At 34.4% G+C, this 19,481-nt stretch overlaps 1 protein-coding gene across 1 annotated transcript in view; it reads right to left on the bottom strand.

Moving 5' to 3' along the window:
• PDZRN4 (PDZ domain containing ring finger 4) overlaps positions 1-19,481 on the bottom strand; it is a 115,021-nt gene that overhangs the window by 17,940 nt on the left and 77,600 nt on the right. The window contains exons 4-5 of the mRNA XM_088141531.1: positions 3,541-3,639; positions 1,929-1,991 (exon numbers count right to left, since the gene is read on the bottom strand). Coding sequence (XP_087997657.1) covers positions 1,929-1,991; positions 3,541-3,639 — 162 coding nt within the window. The remainder of the gene's footprint in view (positions 1-1,928; positions 1,992-3,540; positions 3,640-19,481) is intronic.

The raw sequence follows: 19,481 nt of genomic DNA, 5'->3' as shown, positions 1-19,481 counted from the left end.
ATACATTACGTAAGAATACCTATCATATAAAAGCTTGTACTGTTTTTCACTTTATAAAAGATGGCTTAATATATGTATGTTTTACAAGCCCCATTACCTTTCCCTGTCTGCCATTTATATCACTTTGGCATCCAAGTAAAAATAAGGTACTGTGATATGAGTATTTTGTGACTGTGCACTGGGATAAAAACTTTCATATTGTGTATCAAACAGATAGCTAAGTACAAGCCCTGATACAGAACTATAGCTTATTATATTTCTTCAAAGTAAAAACCCTTTTAGTCAAGCAGCTGTAGATCCTATTGTGTTCTAAAGATTTGCTTGATTCTCAGAGCTGATAATGGAATAAGAAATAAAGCTGTTTTTCAGCAAAGAAGTTTCCTGAGGAAATGAAAGGACTGACAGGATACAATCAGATTGATCTTGTAACATTCAGCAGACTCTCATGAACGTTAAATTAATGCCCGGCAGTTACAGGGTTACAAGAGACTTATTTTTCATCAAGGATCACTGAACAAGGTAATAACAGTTGAATAAAATACATTAAAAGGATAATTGCTTTGACTGCACATTCAAATGTGCTTTAAGGATTCTAGATTTTGTGTTATGAAAACATGTTTCTATGATCGTAAATGCTGTGAATATGTACTTATGAACATTGACAAGCATAAATTTTGCTTTTCCCTCTTGTAGTGTTCACAAACCATCATATGTTGGCTGCATTTCCCTCAGACAGTCTAGCTTTTTTTTATTTATTTTGTAAATATATGTTGAAGGTAACAGTGTTTACACTGAATACTGCATGACAGATATTAGGGATTTCCTATATCTCCAAAATAGTATCATAAATATGATAAAACTATGCCTTCCAAACTTTTAAAACATTCCTTGCAAATCAAACTATAATAATTTACTATAGTTATCTGGTAAGTGTGTGTGCGTGTGTGTGCGTGCATGTGCGTGTCTATGTAAAAGAGCAAGTTTGGTCTAGTGGTTAATGCTCCAGGCTAGAAACCAGGAGTCTGTGAGTTCTAGTCCTGCCTTAGGCACAAAAACCGGTTGGGTGACTTTGGGCCCTTCACTCCATCTCAACGCATGACGTCAGGCTCATGTGACAAGCTGGTTGGCCAATTCCTATTGCAACCAATGGATCAACATTTGGTTGATCCAAAAAAAAAAAAAAAAGCAGACTGTGCACCTGCGTGAAAAATGCTAGGATGATATCTATCTGAAAAACATGTATAGGAAAGAAACCCAGAAAATATTAACTATAGTTTGGAACTGAATGTTAATGCCAGCAACTCATGGCTGCTATATATGACCAATGACATCCACATATGGCCAGATACTACATTTGTGATATAAAATTGGGTGGGAGATTTTAGTATGCTAAATGAACAAATTCAAGCTTAACAAGTCATATTCACGAAGACACACTAGTACTCATCATTTATGTCAACTTGTTTCTACTCTTCATAGACAGGTCAATTTTCAACATTTATTAAAATTTTGGTTGAAGATATATTTTGACTGAAAAAAATCTAACCACAATTCTTTAATTCCTAGCAATTCCCCGTCTTTTATTCCTTTCCTAGCATTTCTTAGACCAGCACTGCTGACAGAACCCAACTCCAGTGCTATGGCTTTGTCTTCCCCACTTGGCTTACATGATTGACAACCATTCACCCCTTCCAGAAGATGGTGACTTCATATACAGTGCAAGGCTCTGCAAACAAACTTCAAAGATTTTCATGGCTCCTTGTGAAGGAGGAATTGCCTTAGTAGGCTATACACACACTATATGGAATCAGATCTGGAAGGTGTCATTTAGATACTGAACAAAACCTCCTGTCCAGTGTAGGAAACCAAATTAAATTCTATACAAATAATAGACTTTAAAAAACTAAAAGTGGGTTTTAGTGGCTCACTTGTAAAATCCGATCTCCTTCCCGGATCCGTCCATCTCGAGCAGCAATACTATGTGGGTCAACCTATATAGGGAAAATTCATATTTTAATTCTAGCATTAATGTTAAAAACAAATTTTAGTTGAATTCACTTATTGTTGGAGAAGTCTCACTGTCCCTTTAGAGAATGTATTCATTAATCAAATTTTGAATTATACAGATTATAATTATACAAATTATATTTATTCCTTGTTAGATGAATATCTGTCCTCATAAAATTACAGTATTCATCAAGATCACTATATATAATTTTTCAGATTAATCCCATTATGGGAATGGGTGACAATCAATTTAACCATTGTAGAATCAAGTATAAATAATTGAATACTTGGGTATAGGTAGGCATCTCAAATCCACCAGCCAATTCACAGAGTTCTTGTATACCAAACCCTCAAGCAAGTGGAATCAGGCATAATGCAATTCCCATTCCAGAGATCTAATTTCTTCTGCAGTTTTCAAGCAGGTAAGAAACAGCTGCAGTCTTTTCTAAGTAGCAAGAAAAACTCGCTGTTTATTATGTTCTCCTTGTCTCAAATAAGAAATGAATAAGCTACTCTTCAAAGCATTCTGTGCCCACTAGATGATTCAAGGGAAAGCAGGGATTTGGGACAACTTCAAAAAATATATGAGTATGAGAAAGTAAGAAGGGTTGGAAGTTTTACAACGAACAGGTAAGACTGCTGTCTAATAGATGTACTGTATGTATTTTAAACAAGTACTTCCCTTTAATTTTCTTTATGGAAAATTAAAAACTAAAATGAAAAATGAGAGATTGGGCAAAATTAACTTAAATCAGTTCCCTTTACTTTATCCTAAATAAGTATTATGAGGTATATTAACGATTTATCAGAGTCACAAATACTACTCCTTGAATAATGACCAATGTTCATGGGGCAGAGCTATCTATCACCTTTTCTCCAATGGTTATCTTCAGCCATTTATTTTATGTTGTCATTCCAAGAGCTATTTTTCAAACCAAACATTTTTAAACACCAAATTTGGCTTGCAAGTTACATATTGCACAAATGTTAGGATTTTTTTTTCACACTGTGTTTTGTTGGAAATGTTGAAATGGTTAATGAGGTATGTAGAGAGTAATTATATTCCCTTAAATAAAACAAAAGCATAAACAGTTAAAACTAAACTCTAAATAAGAGAAAAGAGTTGCTTTTAAAAATACAAGCATTGATAAAATAAGTGGGTTTCTTGTTTAATCTTGATAAGGTAAGAAGAGAATAATATTATACCAAACTGATCTCAACCTGTGTTTGAATGTTTATGTCTATTCCAAATATTTAGAAGTTTAGTAAGGTAGGGGAAAAAAATCTAATGTTCCATAGTCTTTTGGGATTTAATAACAATTTTAGACAATAATTTTTCTAATGGTAACTTTGTATCTGAAGCATTTACATTAAACACAATTGCCTGTAACAACAATTGCACAGCTTGGACAACGTAATTTAACCAGCTTGCTAACTTTTCAGGACAAATGTTAGCCAGATTTTCTGCAAACATGCTTCAAAATGCTTCTCTATATTTTTTTCACTGAATTTCTGCCACCCCCACGTCCTTACCTCACTGATATAGATTCCTGTGTCTTCTTCATCATCTGTGCGGTAACAGACTGTTAATCCCAGTTTTTCCTGGCTACTAATGCGACAAAGTTCAACTTCCTGCAAAAATATATAAATGCCTATTTTGAGAATAAATTCTGCTCAAGACATCAGTAATTTTCTTTGTTACTCACAATAACATTTGTAAATTCTGTCTTTACCATGTTAAATTGCCTGACCATTTCACTTCAATTATTTGATTCAAAGTCAAATACTTATTAGTTATATAGAAACCTATTTCATTCAACATTACCTTATTAAAGTTTTCTTGGCAAAACCCTTCTTTTTTTAAAAAAATCCCCACACATACTACAGTTGGAAGCCATTAGGCAAAGTTGGCATGTTTTCTGCAGTACTGAAATCAAGAACGAAGGGTTGACAATATATCACACAGTTCATTTTACTTCTATCAAGCCAACTATTGATTTACCGGACAGGGGAAAGGCAAAGTTTACATCAATCAATCAGTCACATATGAGTGTTAGTCTTCCATCAGCCATTTAAACTATAAACCAAAATCAGTGTTACCTGCCAGATCACATAAAGGGTGCACTATATTTTTAGCTGCAATATAAATAATAATCAAAAGCATCAGGAACTCCTACAAGCTACGTTTGTGACATTTTGTTTCTGAAGTTCTAAGGTGTTACAAAAATTAGCTATGAAAAGATGCAAAAACAATTTATGTGCTTAGGGCTAGATTGAATGTTCATGAACTGATAAGGTCATTGGGCTACTATACTTCAAAGTAACTAACATAATCTGAAAACTAAATGCCATTAGTTTTCACAGTGCAGGATATGGACCATGATCAAAGTCATATAACCTCCAAATGTTAACTCAATTGGTTTTTGACAGTAACTATTTCTAAGTCTAAGCTAAATCATAATGATTATGTGAGAAACAAAGTGTCAAACATCATTCTAATCTCTTCTTGGTTTTCAGAATGCAACTTGAACAAACAGGCTTTTGGTAACTTTGACCCTTTCCCCAAAAAAGTTCTTATCATGGTACTTTTTCATGAAAATAAAACAAATGTAACTTCCTGAAAGAGACGTAATTTAATGTAGTGGTTAAGGTACCAGGCTAGAAACTGGGAGACCATGAGTTCTAGTCCCACCTTAGGTACAGAGCCAGCTGGATGACCTTGGGCCAGTCACCCTCTCTTTTGGCACTGAATTTCAAATAGTTTTGCCACCTATTTGAACAAGAAAAATTAATATTGAACTGCAGCACTTCATTCCTATTTCTTACGTTTGTGGAAAGAATGTTCTGCATCTTGATGGAACAGTACAGGAAAAGGGGGAATAAGTCTCTTTGCCATTACGATTCTTTATCTCCCCCTCTTCAGCCATGCCATCCTTCGCTAACATCATTTAGCTAGGAAAAGTTCTTGCTCTGAATATGAAACAGCAGACTGTTTTGCTTTGAATTAAGTTATATTAACATACACCATGTTTAGTCAATTACTAGCAAGCATTCACCTATCCCAAGCCATTATATATGAAGTAAGTAGAAATACATTTAATAACCTGACAATACATAACACATGTGTGTTCTTAGATTTTATAATTTGAGAGGCAGTGTCTGCTTGCCTCTTACCAAAGTCATTTAGCTACTTGTTAGCATTTCCCACAGGAGTGAATGTCCTACTACATGTGGACAACAATGTTCTGGAAGTGAGAAGGTGCAGGTTGAGAAATGTTAAATAGGGACAGTTGAGATCCAGCAGTGGAGGAGAACTATTGGTTGGAAAAGGAGCTGTTATTCATAGTGGCATCAAAATAAAAAGAAAATAATGATGAAGCATAATCTAGTCAGCTGGACACTTCAGATGAACATTGGGAACAGACCATTAATTATTGGTGTCAAATATACTGGGTGAACTTAGAAAATTAATGACAGTAGGAGTGCCAGCAAGATATGACCTGTGGAACATGATACTCAGAATATAGAAGCAGTGAACAAATTTGGTATTTTTAATTTATAAAAAAGAAAATCTGAGGAGCTACAGGAAGAGATAAGAGACACAGTGAAAATCAAAGCAGAACCCAAAACTTCAAAGATTTAAATAGCTTTCAGAACAACCAGTCAAGATAGCTAGGGAAAGATGAAGGATGAAAGCCTTGGGCAACAAGGATATATGATGATTGAAGGCAGACTTCCAAAGTCAAGCAAAAAAAAAAAAAAGACAAAATATATCTCAGGATGTTAACAAATAGAGAAATATAAGAAGAAAAGGGAAATGAGATATCTTTTTAAGATCAGAGAAATCAAAAAAAAAAAAAATACAACCAGAATAGAACTGATAGAAGTAAAGGATGACAGAAATAATATACTGAAGTCTTTTTACTAATTGGATGATAGAGTGACAGAAACATTTGTAGAGAGACAATATGCTCAGGAACTGACTCTACTAAAAATGAGTAGCAATAGACCAGCTGTCAGGCATAGATGAAATAACCAGTGAACTTTTTAAAGCTGTAGGAAAAGTGGCAGTTAAAATGTTAACAGTTCTATGTTGGCAAGTATGGAACAATACAGTAATGACCTAGAGATGGAAAAGATTGGAATATAAATTTATACCAATGAAGAAGGTGCAAGAGAATACTCAGAATTATTGAACTATTTCCCTACTTCCTCACATGTACATGAACAAAGTTTTGCTTAAGATCTTACCAGGAAGAAGAAAGTCATACATGGATAAAAAAAAATGCAGAATAAACAAGGAGATTTCAAAAAGAAATTTTGAGAGAGGAAGAGATTTTGAGAGAGAGAGGTGATATCAGATTGCTGAAACAATAAGGATAAGAGAAAGACCAGGAGAATACAAGTTGGAGGTTTACCTTTGCTTCAGTGATTACAGCAAGGCCTTTAGCTGTGTAGATTACGTCAGAGTACAGAGTATGCTACAGCTTTCTTTTTTAAGTGTAACTGAATAAGTGCTACTTCTGTGGTGGGTTGTAAAGTTTGATTAGGACACTGGTGAGAGTAAATGAACTAAGAAACAGCAGTTTTAGAAGAGGGGCTCTGCAGATTTTGACTGGTGTCCTCTGAAGCCAGTGAAATGTTTAGGTGGCTTGGATGCACTGGGATGGTAGATGGTGGAGTGATGCTCGGCCTGGAGAGAGACTTGGAAGAGAAAAGAGAGGATGGAAATTGACCCTGATGGTTCACTGAAATGACATGTGATCTAGGGGCTTTGAAGGCTGGTTCCTAGCTAAGTAAATAAGTCTGTGTGATAAAAGGTCTGCAGTGCAGGTGATGGCTAACAGTGTTGCTGGTCAGCTAAATTGAGACTGAGTTCTCTTCTTTTCCATTTTGTACAAAGACCACCAAATGTACAAATGTACATGAAGTAAATGTGTACCTGGCTTCAATTATGCTTACCATAATTACATTCAGAACAGACTGATACTGTACAAAATATTCTCTGTGTGATTATTTTTGAAATACCTTAGAAACCTGAGTACTTCTTAGGGCTGCATAATCAGTTTATAATGCATTAATCCTGTAACAGCTCTATTTGTTGCTGTTTTTTTATTATTATTTTAAACCCTAAATATGTTTTGATCCATGTTATTTATATCTGTAATGAATATACATATGCTTTAATGACATTGTCAGAGGTTCTACTCATTGGTCTTCCACCAAGGTCTGTAAGACAGAAAGGCATGAGAAACTGGGCCTCTCTCAGTGGAAGACATCTTATGGAATTGCTTCTTGAGAGACATAATGATGGTCTATTCATAGCCTGATAAAGATTCAGAAGATGGTTGGAAAAACATTAATAGATAACTGCATATTCCTTAGCCACCTGGAAAATAGACACCCAACCTGCCAGTTAAGAGAAGGGGATTAAAAAGAAATGGAAGAAGTCTCTTCCAGAAGGATGGATTGGGTTCTTTTATTGATAGATAGAATTTTTATTAAATATTTTTTTAAAAGGAAGATAAAAACTAATACAAACTAATATAAAGTAAGGAAAAGAAAAGAAAAAGAAAGAAATCAAAGAGACAGTTAAAAGTACAAGAAAGGAAAAAAAGTAAAAGAAAAATAGAAAAGAAAGAAAGATATAAAGAAGTAGCTTCCGATCTTCTTTACAGCAGTTATAATATTTATAAGTCTATAAGTCAGCAATAATCATAATTGTCTTTTCTAGGATCAAAGATGTCAATTTAGCCATCTCAGCAAGTTCCATCATCTTCACCAATCAGTCCTCCATTGTAGGTAGTGCTGAATCTTTCCATCTTTGGGCATACAATAATCTTGCTGCAGTTATCATGTACAAAAACAAAGTTTTATAACCTTTTTCTCACTGTCTGTTCATCAATCCCAAAAGAAAAAAAACTGTTCTCAATTGTATATTAATCTTTAAAATCTTTTGAATCAATGTATGTATTTGAATCCAAATTTTCTAGCTTTTTTACATGTCCAAACATGATAAAATGTCCCTTCTTGTTGTTCACATTTCGCACATAAATTTGAAGTGCCTTTATACATTCTAGACAATTTCTCTGGTGACAAAAACCAACAGTACATAATTTTATAAAAATTCTCTTTAAGATTATAACATAGTATACATTTCAATCCTTTCAACCACATATTTTCCATTACATATTTTGTATATTATGACCAATTTTTTTAGCCCACTTTATCATACATTCTTTCACTTGTTCATCTTCTGTTTCAAATTTCAATAAAAGTTTATAGATTTCAGCAATTACCTGTTCATCATTTGTACACAATTCTATTTGAAATTCAGTCTTACAATGTTCAAAATCATACTTTTGTCTAGTTAGCCATTTGTGTTTGCCTATTATTTCTCATCTATAAAATGCTTTTATATGTGCTGAGATCCATAAAAGTGTTTTCGGGCACAACCTGAGTTTCTATATATCCCATATTCTCAATATGGCACGTCTAACATAATGATTTTTAAAATCCACATTAACCTTGACTTTATTGTACTACAAATATCCATGCCACTCAAATCTCAGGTCATGTCCTTCTAACTTCAAAAGCTTTCATTTCTCAGCAGCACCCACTCTTTCATCCAAACCATACAGCAAGCTGCAAAATACAATTTCAAATCAGGTAAACCCAATCCTCCTCTTTCCTTTGTATCTTGTAACACCCTATATTTAACTCGTGGTTTTTCCCCCTACCACACAAATTTAGATATATTCTTCTGCCATGGTTTAAAAGGTGCATCAGCTGTCAAAACAGGATTCTCTGAAACAAATACATCATTCTAGGCAAGACATTCATTTTTATCACAGAAATTCTCCCCAGCAATGACAGATGTAGTTTCTCCCATCTTAACACATATTTTTAACTTCATGTCATGCCTTAACATAGTTACTTTGAAATAACATACAATTCATATTTGTCATAGTGATACTCAGATATTTCACCTTCTGCTCAATCTTAAAACCTGAAGGATGCATTGGGTTCTAAAATGAAAGAAATCCAGTTATAGAAATGTCTGTAATCTAATCCTATTCCCATTTAATAAATCTTGTTAAAGAAGACTCAGTGAAATTTTTGCTTTCAATAAAGTTGGATGCTAAGAGTTTGACAGATATATGCTGATACCCTGAATTTTTGAAGATTTTTAAAAATCATAGCTTATGAATGGTTTTTAAATGAAGTTAAATATTTTTTTCTTGCTGGTGGGAGGGATAAATGGAGGGAGGGATAACATTTTGAAATGTTGTTTTATAATAACTAATGTATTTACATTTGGTTATATTTAACACTGTTATATTAATATATGTTTTTGTATGCTGTAAGATTTTTCATGATTACTGCAGTCTTGAACAGCAATAAAGAAATCGATTACAGGAGCAACAAATAAAAAGTATATATTTTCCTTTTGCGTAATGTTCCATGATATCACAGACATATCCAAAACTTTTTTTTCCCAGAAGTCAAAATGACACACCTGGGATTATTCTTTTGTATATCAACACTGACTAACATAAACTTTAATACATCATGACTTTCTAAACATTAGGACTAGGCAGGATTTTTTTCAAATTTCAATTCATCTATGAATCTTCCTGGGTGAACTTTGGGTCTTCCTATCTTTTCTCACAGAGCTGCTGATGTGAGAATGAAATGGGGTAGGACAAAATCATGTCTTAATTCCTGCAGGAATGTAAGAACAATAAATGAATGATTGAAATAAAGTCTGGATTTTTTCCCCGTTTGGCCAATGTGGCAATAGCACACTTCCCATGACAAATAAAATGTACTTCTATTTTTGGCTTTGGATTTTCTAATATTTCTGAATGCAATTCAGTGAATATAGTTTTCTCAATATTTTGCCACCAAAATGACCTTTTAAAACAATTAAATGACAATGACATATACTGTGAAGGATAGAAAAATAGGTAAAGGTCATATTTTCCTTATGAGCTCAGAAAGCATGTTCAGTAGAAGAGGTTATACTCTCAAAGAAGAGGAGAAGAGGTCAAATTGCTCATGTCCAGGATGATGGAATAGTGGGCTGAAGTCTATAACCTTCTATTACCAGGTTAAAAGTTGTTATTTCCTTCAGCAACTAGGTTTATATTGCAATTTCTTCAGTTGATAAAAGAGTAGGTTGTAAATGCCATTTATTGTGTTCAAACTTTTGTTTTACTTACTTCTTGAAAGAAAAAAAAAAGATTTAAGAGAAATAGTTTTGGATCCTGTGCACTTGCTTTATAACTATTACAGAAGTCTTTAATCTCCTTGAAAGCAATAATTTTAATAAATTACTAGCTTTCCTATAAAATTAATAAAACCCTACAAAAACCTATATTAAGAAACTTCTCACATTTTGCACTGGGAACTTTTTAGTCGCATTTAAGAGAACAACAACACAGGCAATGAACCTGGGATACATGTGAGAGAATCGACATAGTGGTATTTATGAAGAATTTGGACTACATTGGATATTAAGCAGTTCTCAATAAGCTTATTACATTTCATTACTTATTATGCTTTTGGATCACATTGCGGATTTGAGTACAAGAAGGAATAGGCAAAAAACCCTAAACTGACCTCAAACAAAACAAAACGAAATCATAAATAAATTGAGGAACCATTATTGTGATATTGTGTGTGTCCTTTTTTCAATAGCTGGTGCCATGAAGTATGTAAAAATAATGCTAGACAAAATTCATTAGCATATTGGCAATATGTTCTCTTCAAACGAGATTAAAACATAATCAATTAGTTTGTGGTGAAGTACATCTTTGAAGTAGAATAGAAAATCTATATCATTTGCTAGTCTACCTTTATATTATGGTATCACAGCTAAATCTGTTGAGCCTTTTTGTGAGAAACATCTTAATGACTTTCACTGTTCACTGAGTACCTCTTAAATATGCTAGAACTGCTTAAATGCACTCCACTGTCAAAGTCATGGGTCATACCTCAGTAGAGCTCAGATTTTGCATGGAGAAGGTTAGAGTTCAAAGCTATTGAATAGAAAATGCAAAAAGATACTAAATAGCAGGATTGAAAACAATATTTTCCTGAGGATAAGGAAAATCACTGCCAATCAAAGTTGGACTAGATGGAATATTACTCTGTTTAAAATGCATATTAATTCTTTAACTAGCATAAATTAGATGCATTTACACCTACCTGCTGATTTTTTACATTTTGATTCTACAAGTCACAAGGAAAATAAAACCTTACTTTTCTCTCCCATCATCTGAAATCATCAGACATTGTCCAGACATTTCCAAGCTTGTTTTTCAGGTCAGGAAGACTGGCTTATAAAGATGAAACGAAACCTACACTGTGTTAGTGCTGAATTCTGCACCCAATGTAAAATTCTGTATTTTTCTTCTTTATTTACAAAGGAATATACCTCCTGCTATGAGACAAGCCAATCTAATGCCCCAAACAATTAATAAAGTCATTTTAATACTAGAAAAAAAGCTGAATCGAGTTCTTCAGTTCCCACCAGTATTTGGATAATGCCTGTATTGAAACTCTGGCAACTTTATTTGCAATGAATCTAAAATATTTAAATTTGTAAGCAGCCATGGCATGTTTCTTGTATAAATACTCCTGTCTATGACAAAGTATAGATTTACCCTTGTAATTGCCATCATGTAGAATAGAGTTTTAAGATTATTAAGTTGCCCAAGGTGTTGTCACAATAAACTTGTTATCCTATTGCCTCTATAAAGCACTGAGTCAAATTCTTTTACACACTTACGAGGAAATATAAACAGAGCAAATGATTAAAGCAAAGATAGGAATTTATAGAAATTCCTTTATCTGCCCTAACTTTAAATAGTTTGCTTGTGCAATATCGTCATCATCATCATCATCGTTCTAATGTATGTAATTATACTTTGGCATACCAAAACAAACAAACCAAACAAACAGACCCAAACCAATTTTTCTTTCCATATATTGCCAATGGTAAAGCTACCCATTATATTAATTACCTAATATGTGGTTCTATCTTATGCTTTTCTTTATTCTAGAGGGCCCTGATTCAATTTAGAATGCCATTTGTACAGAGGGGATGTTTAATCCTTCCTTCCCAGCTGCATGCCTCCTGAATTATACCCCCAGGCATGCCGCATTCAAAAATGAAAAAAACAAAACCTTTCCTTCATTGGCAATAATTGAAACTTTCCATCCTTTTAAAATTGCAGTGTGTTGAGAAACGTTGTGTGAGGGAAATGGCTGTGGAAGGATTAAATCTCATCTCATTCACAGTGGGAAATTAAGAAACCAATTAATTAATGTAAAGTGTAATTTAATTCTTAGCACATGCATTTTTAAACTCAGAGATCATGACTTTACCTCAAAAGGTACAGGAAGTATTCTTAACATATAGATACAAAGATAAGAAACCAATAATCAAGGTCTATATAAAGTTATAGGTTTACAGTTCTATATTTCTTATATGTTAAATCTGTGAACAATGACATCCATTTTTCTCCTAAAAGTTGTACTGAATGTCTATCCCTTTGTCGTTTTCATCGTGTGAGGTAATGAGCATCTTGGGATGTTATCAGCATTCTCCTGAGTTATCCTTTGAGCTTTTCTCTTTCACAGAATTTACAACCTATTCTACCAAAATGTGTATAAAGAATTGGCAAGCTTCAGGATTTGCCTTTTTTAAAACCAGTAAATTTCTTTGCTTGTGAAAGCAACTTAATGAAACAATCCTCCCTTTTTTCTCTAACACTCCTAGGCCTAGTTATGTTATGCAGGTTCACGCAGGAAACCTTACCCACAATATAATTGTTGATATTTGGATGGAAATAGAAAGCTACCGAGAAAAACTACCAAGAGGGAAACATGGGGAAACTGTGGGCAACTATGCTGTTAACAAAATTAAGTTGCATTCACCATTGTCTTTTGACTTATTTTGACAGAACAGTTTTGTGGCATCTCATATCTAGAACCAAAAAAGACAAATCTCATTAGTTAGCCATTTGACCAGAGATGAATGACTAAAAAGAACTTGAGAGCCAGAGTTACCTTATATTTCAGAGATAATATAATGATCCAGGAATTTATTCATTTTTAATTATTTATTTATTTATTTATTAAAATTGTATCATTTGTCACGCCTTGGTTGGCTAACTTTTTAGGTTGAAAAGCCCAATGGCAATTTCTTTAAAATATTATCCTATTTTCAATCTAAGATTATCTATACACAGATCACCAAGGACATAAAATGGAAGGGACACTAAACTCCATTGGAAGTAATATTATTTATTCCTGAATTCTCCCAGAAAGCTGGAGGGGGTAGGCTTTGGTTAGTACTTGGCAAATGATAATAAATACTATCCAACAAATTAGACTGGAATTACTGATTCATTTCTTATTGTCAGTTACTTTTTAAGCCTCGAAAACATGCCACAAGCTATTAAAAAAATAGTATGACACCATCATGAAATGAAGCAGAGGCCTAGAGACTATAAAACTGACTAAGCTTTAAAACTATTACCCAGAATAGGTAATAGGTAATACACATAAAGACTAAATGCTACTTAAAAGACATTCCAAAGACAGAGCTCACAGTGAGTTGAACTCTGAGTTCAGGCAATGCGAACCCAGCTGACAGAGAAACTTGCCTCCCTAATGCCAACCTGTACTAGTATTATCGTTGGATGATATACAGTATATCAATAAGAGTTTCTGGTGGTCAATGTTTCAACAATACCAATTCAAGTGCATTATAAACAGCTGGGTTCCTACTTGCCTTTGTTGGGTCTTTGGCTTTTCTAACCAACTTTAGAATTTGTAAGTTACAGAAAATAAGAAGAAAATTTATATTTGCAGAAGTTGATCACTGTCCTCCCCCATCACCAGTTTCCCTAGGCTTTATTTTGCCCTAGATGCTGATTGGCAGATTTTGAGGTTCCAGTAAAGAAAACCAGAACTTTCACATCTGCCCTCTTCTGCAATATGAAATGCTAAGTAGTTCTGAAAGCAAATTGTACAATACCATAAGAGAGTTCACAAACAATGTTGAGAAGGCCTGGCACTGTAAAGTGCAAGAGTTTCTCTGGTGGGATGTATTTGTTACTTTGTGCAGTCAGCTATTGCTAAAAGAGTTCTATACAGTTAGGCTAATGGGGTGTGAGCAGACAAGACATTAATGTCTGCAGAAAAGTCAACGGGTTGGTCTGGCTTTGCTGACATGGGCTTTTGAAGCACATTTAAGCCTCAAACCTATACAGCCCTGGTAGATTCTTTAGCAATCACATCTCCTAAGCAAATCAAACAAAAGAAAAGAAATCTTTGAAAATTACAGAATTCTTGGCTGCAGAAATGTCAACAGCTGTCAGCACATTTTCTGGTAAGTTATAGCTAGCTGAACTCCATTTTTTCTTCTTTTTATTGGTAGTGTATTTCCAACTTCTTGAAAAAAGGTAACTTCTGAACAGTTGCACCCACCTAAGCACTATATGTTTTGGTACAAGATACGCTTCTTAACTTATTGGAAGGATATAAAACATCCTGAAAAACAGTGTCTTTACAACTTTGATATTAAACCAGTGTTGATGAGCCTATACTTCATGCATTGCATATATGCAATCCTAAACTCTTCTTTTAAAACACTGAGGTCACTGACAACATTAGCCAGTAAAATGGAGATTTCCTGACAGTATTTGCTGATAATAAAGCCAAAATAATGTCTAAGGCTTTGGAAAAGCTTACTGTATCTAAAAGAAATAAAATCAGCTCTCCCACCCCACCCCACCCTTGTGAGACATCACAGCATCATTATTCTGCTCACTGTGGCCCAAGTCTGCCTCTAAAAATACAAAACAAAAGAAGAAAGTATAGACTGAAGTTGCTGAAGAATTGCCCATCCCTTCTGTAAATGCTTTGTGTTTTTCTAAGCTTCATCTCTCTTTTTTTCTTTGCTATCTCTTATCGTATTTTTGTTCCTGGAACACTTCCTTATTCACACTTTTTAAAACAACAACCTTAAATTCACTTATCTGGACAGAAGAACCCAATGGGACATACTTTTCAGTAAACAGTTGTAGGATTACATTTCTGGATTGTTTTATATTCTCTTAATTTAACATTTATCCAGACTGATACATAATGTAACATAATCGGTCTCCCAGCTACATAAAACATAGAATGTGAGGAACAGAGACAGGAGATGGATCTAAGTTCTTGCAGCCTTCTCAGAGAGGTTAGCTAGCTCATGTCATTGACAAAAAAAATTAATAATTAATTTAAAATTTCTTCCCAAATAATCAAATCTCTTCCCAATAATTTCTTTTTTGAAACAAATTCAAATATTTCTCCTTTAACATTTCCAGTGCTAATTAATACAACACAATACCCCAGATAATTATTATAATGGATTAAGGAGAGTCTTATTCTGGGTGCTCTGTTGGCTGGACTTTGAAGCATTCTCAAAACACTCCCTTCCTCAATAAGGAATGGACTGAGAGTCAGAGAGAGGATGCGGCAAATACTCTGAAAGAGAGATTGGCTTGGGGACCTTATGTGAAGCAGGTACATTTGATGTAATTGGGCCTGAGGATTCAGATCGAAAGCTGAGAAAACTCTGAGAGAATGGGAACCAATAAGATACAGATGGCAGAAAACACTGATTTAATTCTGTGAGGGTTTCATTATTTATCCATTTGACTCATTTTACATGCAGATTTTGGAGTGCTGATCCTGGAATACAAGTGTCAAAATCTCATGTATTTGTTTGCTTATCAATATTCATATACCACCCCAATCAATATAGAGTCTGGACAGTACAGTTTGTTCCAGTTATACAATTCTCTCAAATCCCTACTTCGTTTCTTTTGTTCAAATAAAAATCCTTTAAAAAAAAATTTACTCCAGTGCTGGACTCACAAGCTACGGCATGCATACCAAAATCACTTGGGCCTTGTAACCTTCACTGAAAAGGGAAAACTGAAATCATTCATTTAAAAACTCATTCAGAAACTAACAGGTAGCATCATATTTAACTGCTTGGGTAGAACTCTATCACCTGGAAGAATTGCTACACCCAGACATCTTGGAGCTCAAGTGGAGGAGTTGTGAGATCAGTGATCCCATGGGAAGAATTGGCAGGGTGGTGTAGGACTGGTGATGATCACTGTTCACCATCCTCACTACCTCTCCTACATGTTGGGGTGAAAGAACAAATACAATAATAAATACATGAAGTATCTACATATAGATACTTCCCCACAAATTTGGATATTCAGAGCAAGAAACATTTTCATGTTAATATCTTGTCAAATTAGAATGAGGAATTAGCTCACAAGGGTATGCTTCTGAGAGGAGACAAAAGACCACTGCTAACCTTACAGAAAAGTGTATCTGAGCCAAGATGGTAGATAAGGAAATGGTACTACAGATTTCATCACTCCTGAAGGGAATTCTACACGGCTACAGGAATACTGGAAAGCTGATGTGAAGATAGAGATCTCATGGAAGGGTCTGGCAGGTCTTAGTGGCTGCTGGTGATGGATCTTCTCACCTTGCTACCTCCCCTTGTTACAGTTATAATATCTGTTCTCACATAAAGGACAACGTAGTTTATTTCATGCCTATTCAAAAATAAGCCCTACTGATGTTATTAGGCCCTACTTCTAAGTCAAGAATAACAACGATCTTCTGTACCAAAGACATATGCATCAGTGGACATTCTTCTCTACCAAAAAAAAAAAAAAAAAAAAAATCAGAATAACCCCTTAGAACTTACAGAATGTGCTATTTTGTAGTATCAACATATTTTACATTGCTATAAATATAAGTAGGACAATGCAAATCTTTCTAAGATCATGGGACATAGCTATCCTACTGCTATCAATCATTTATATTTACTTACATTTTATAATAGGTCTTCTTTCCCATTACTAGTTAAGTGGATAAAACTGAGAGAAAGCAACAATAATGTGATGAATGTTATAATGATTGATGTACTAAACAGCTGGAGCACAAGCTTGCCTCACTACTGACATGTCTTCACAGAGTGATGACTTTAGTTTCTATACTAGATTCTGCCAGAAGATTCCATTATTCTGCATTGCAAGACATCAGGATTTAGTACTCAGCAGCTATGGAGAACAGTGAAATGTAAAATTTATGGGTGCAAGAGCCATTAGTGGCAAACTATGATCTATACTCCTCAAAGTATAATCTGGACAAAGAATTTTGTTTTAATTTATTTGAAATGTAAACATAACTAAATCATTTAAGTACAATTAATGTAAGTGCTTTCCATATATTTAACAGTTTTCTCCTTTCTCACTTCAACAATATAATTTTGTTTAATTTATAGAGAAGTTTTGGAATACCCATCCAAAGCTTGTGTGCTTGTGATAACTCTGAAGTATGTCACTCATTTTTCTTTGGTTAACGTCAAATAGCCTGTCTTACTACTATGTTAGATTTAATTGTAATTTCCAAAACCTGTGCAATGCAAAGCATAGTCCCTTTATCCCATGTGTGGCTGACTGAAACTCCGACTTTTGTATTATTTTTTTTCTATATATGTAGATTAATAAGTGCATTAATGGGGCAGCAATACATTAATGGGCAGTAACAGTATTTTGTGAAGAGTTTTAATATATAAACAGGGTAGAGCCTTTAATAATTCCAATTCTTCATATTATCATTATTATCATTAACATCATCTATCCATGTACACACATACATACATTGGTCAGCTCAAGGTAGCAAACACATCTAATATCTAATACAGAAATGAGGAAGTTATCGAAGGAAATGAATTTGTAGAATTCTGACCAGATTTTCAAAAGTGGGTATCTAAGTGTGTTTAAAATACAATAACAAATATGTATAAAACATACAACAAACTATGTATATTATGTTCTAAAACTTACAACAGCCCTGGAAGACGGTTACTACTATCAGTTCCATACAATCAACCAAAGAAGCAGCAGCTGAAAATAATTTAAGTGAATTCATACCACAATATGGAACTTACCAATTTGTATTTTAGCCACTGGACTCCAAAATATTTAAACGCTTCTTTTCATTTTCAAGCATATAATTCACCTGAAACCACAGCTTTTTCTGTACTTACCTTTTGTAAGCAATGATTTTTAGTTATACAGGATGTTTATGTGGTAGTCCTATTTAACACCATTGCCTTGGCACAATCTTCACCATATGTTGACTATATAACAATAGAAGGCATCATTGATATGATCATTCAACAATGTGTCCTATATTTTACTGATCAAATAACTTTGATCTGAGCGTCTTTGGCTTAAAGAAAGGAAGATCTATCAATTTATCACTGCATCATAGCCATCCAATCAAACTGCAGGAGATGTAAACAGATGTGGATGCATATGCTCTGACAAGCAGCCTTCTAGCCCTTGTGGAACACAACAGCAATTTCAAAATTGCTACAGGTGCTGTAGTTCCACATATTTGAACATTTTTGAGTTAAAACTCGGTGAAAAAATATTTCGGCATGTTAATTAAGTGAAGTTATATAGCACAGTACTTGTATACCTGACAGCTGTTACAAATCTGCTTATTTGCCTGAACTGCAGTTTAGAGTACCCCCACATGCCTAATGCTGAGAAAATGCCCAGCTAATGACCATTTCAGTCTATTTAGCTCCCATACAGAGGTCACTGAAAAATGTTTTTTATGGGATAGGATTCTGCATGGCAAGCATCACATTTTCATTTCAGTAATCAGGGCTACAGCATTGCTGATGTCTATCTAGTATTTCTGTGGCATAGCTTTGCACGTGTGTGCCTTCAAGTCAATCTTGACTCCTGCCAACTGCCTGGAAAAGTCCCTGCAGATTTCTTGGCAAGATTTTCAAAAGTGGTTGGCATTGCCTTCTTCCTAGGGTTGAGAAGGAGTGACATACATAGACAAGGCTAAACCCAATGTCATATAGGTCAGGACTACTTTTATTGTAACAGTTATGCTAACAGAATATTGCAAGTCTGAATATGCTTCCTCCTCCCTCACTTTATGTTCATGTCAGGGCTTGACTGAGGCATTGTCTCAATTTTCTTTGTCTAGCTAAAGCCCCTCTTATCTGACCATTGCCTTGGAAGTGGCTCTTTCTCCTCTTCTTCAAGGCCATTCCCTATGCCCTCAAAATCACCCAGCTGGCTTCATGCCTAAAGGAGAACTAGAACTCACAGTCTGCTGGTTACTAGCCCAGGGTATTTCACTACACTGGTTCTCATGGCATAACTAGATCTGCCTAAAGTGAAGATGAAAATATCAGTGTGAGAATACTATCACTAAAGCCTATTATCTCCAAAGTGCTAATGTATTGTGGTTTATGCCACAATAACAGAGACTGTTTTCATTTACAATTCATTTATTACTAAATTTTATATTTATTGGTGTTACTGAATTCATGTTATAAACTATCT

Source organism: Python bivittatus, unplaced genomic scaffold (genome assembly GCF_059951505.1).
Source record: "Python bivittatus isolate LINGU-HERP-01145 unplaced genomic scaffold, Pbiv_v1 ctg000330_np1212, whole genome shotgun sequence".
In the NCBI taxonomy this organism is placed as follows: domain Eukaryota; kingdom Metazoa; phylum Chordata; class Lepidosauria; order Squamata; family Pythonidae; genus Python; species Python bivittatus.
This window is presented reverse-complemented; position numbering and strand designations above follow the sequence as displayed.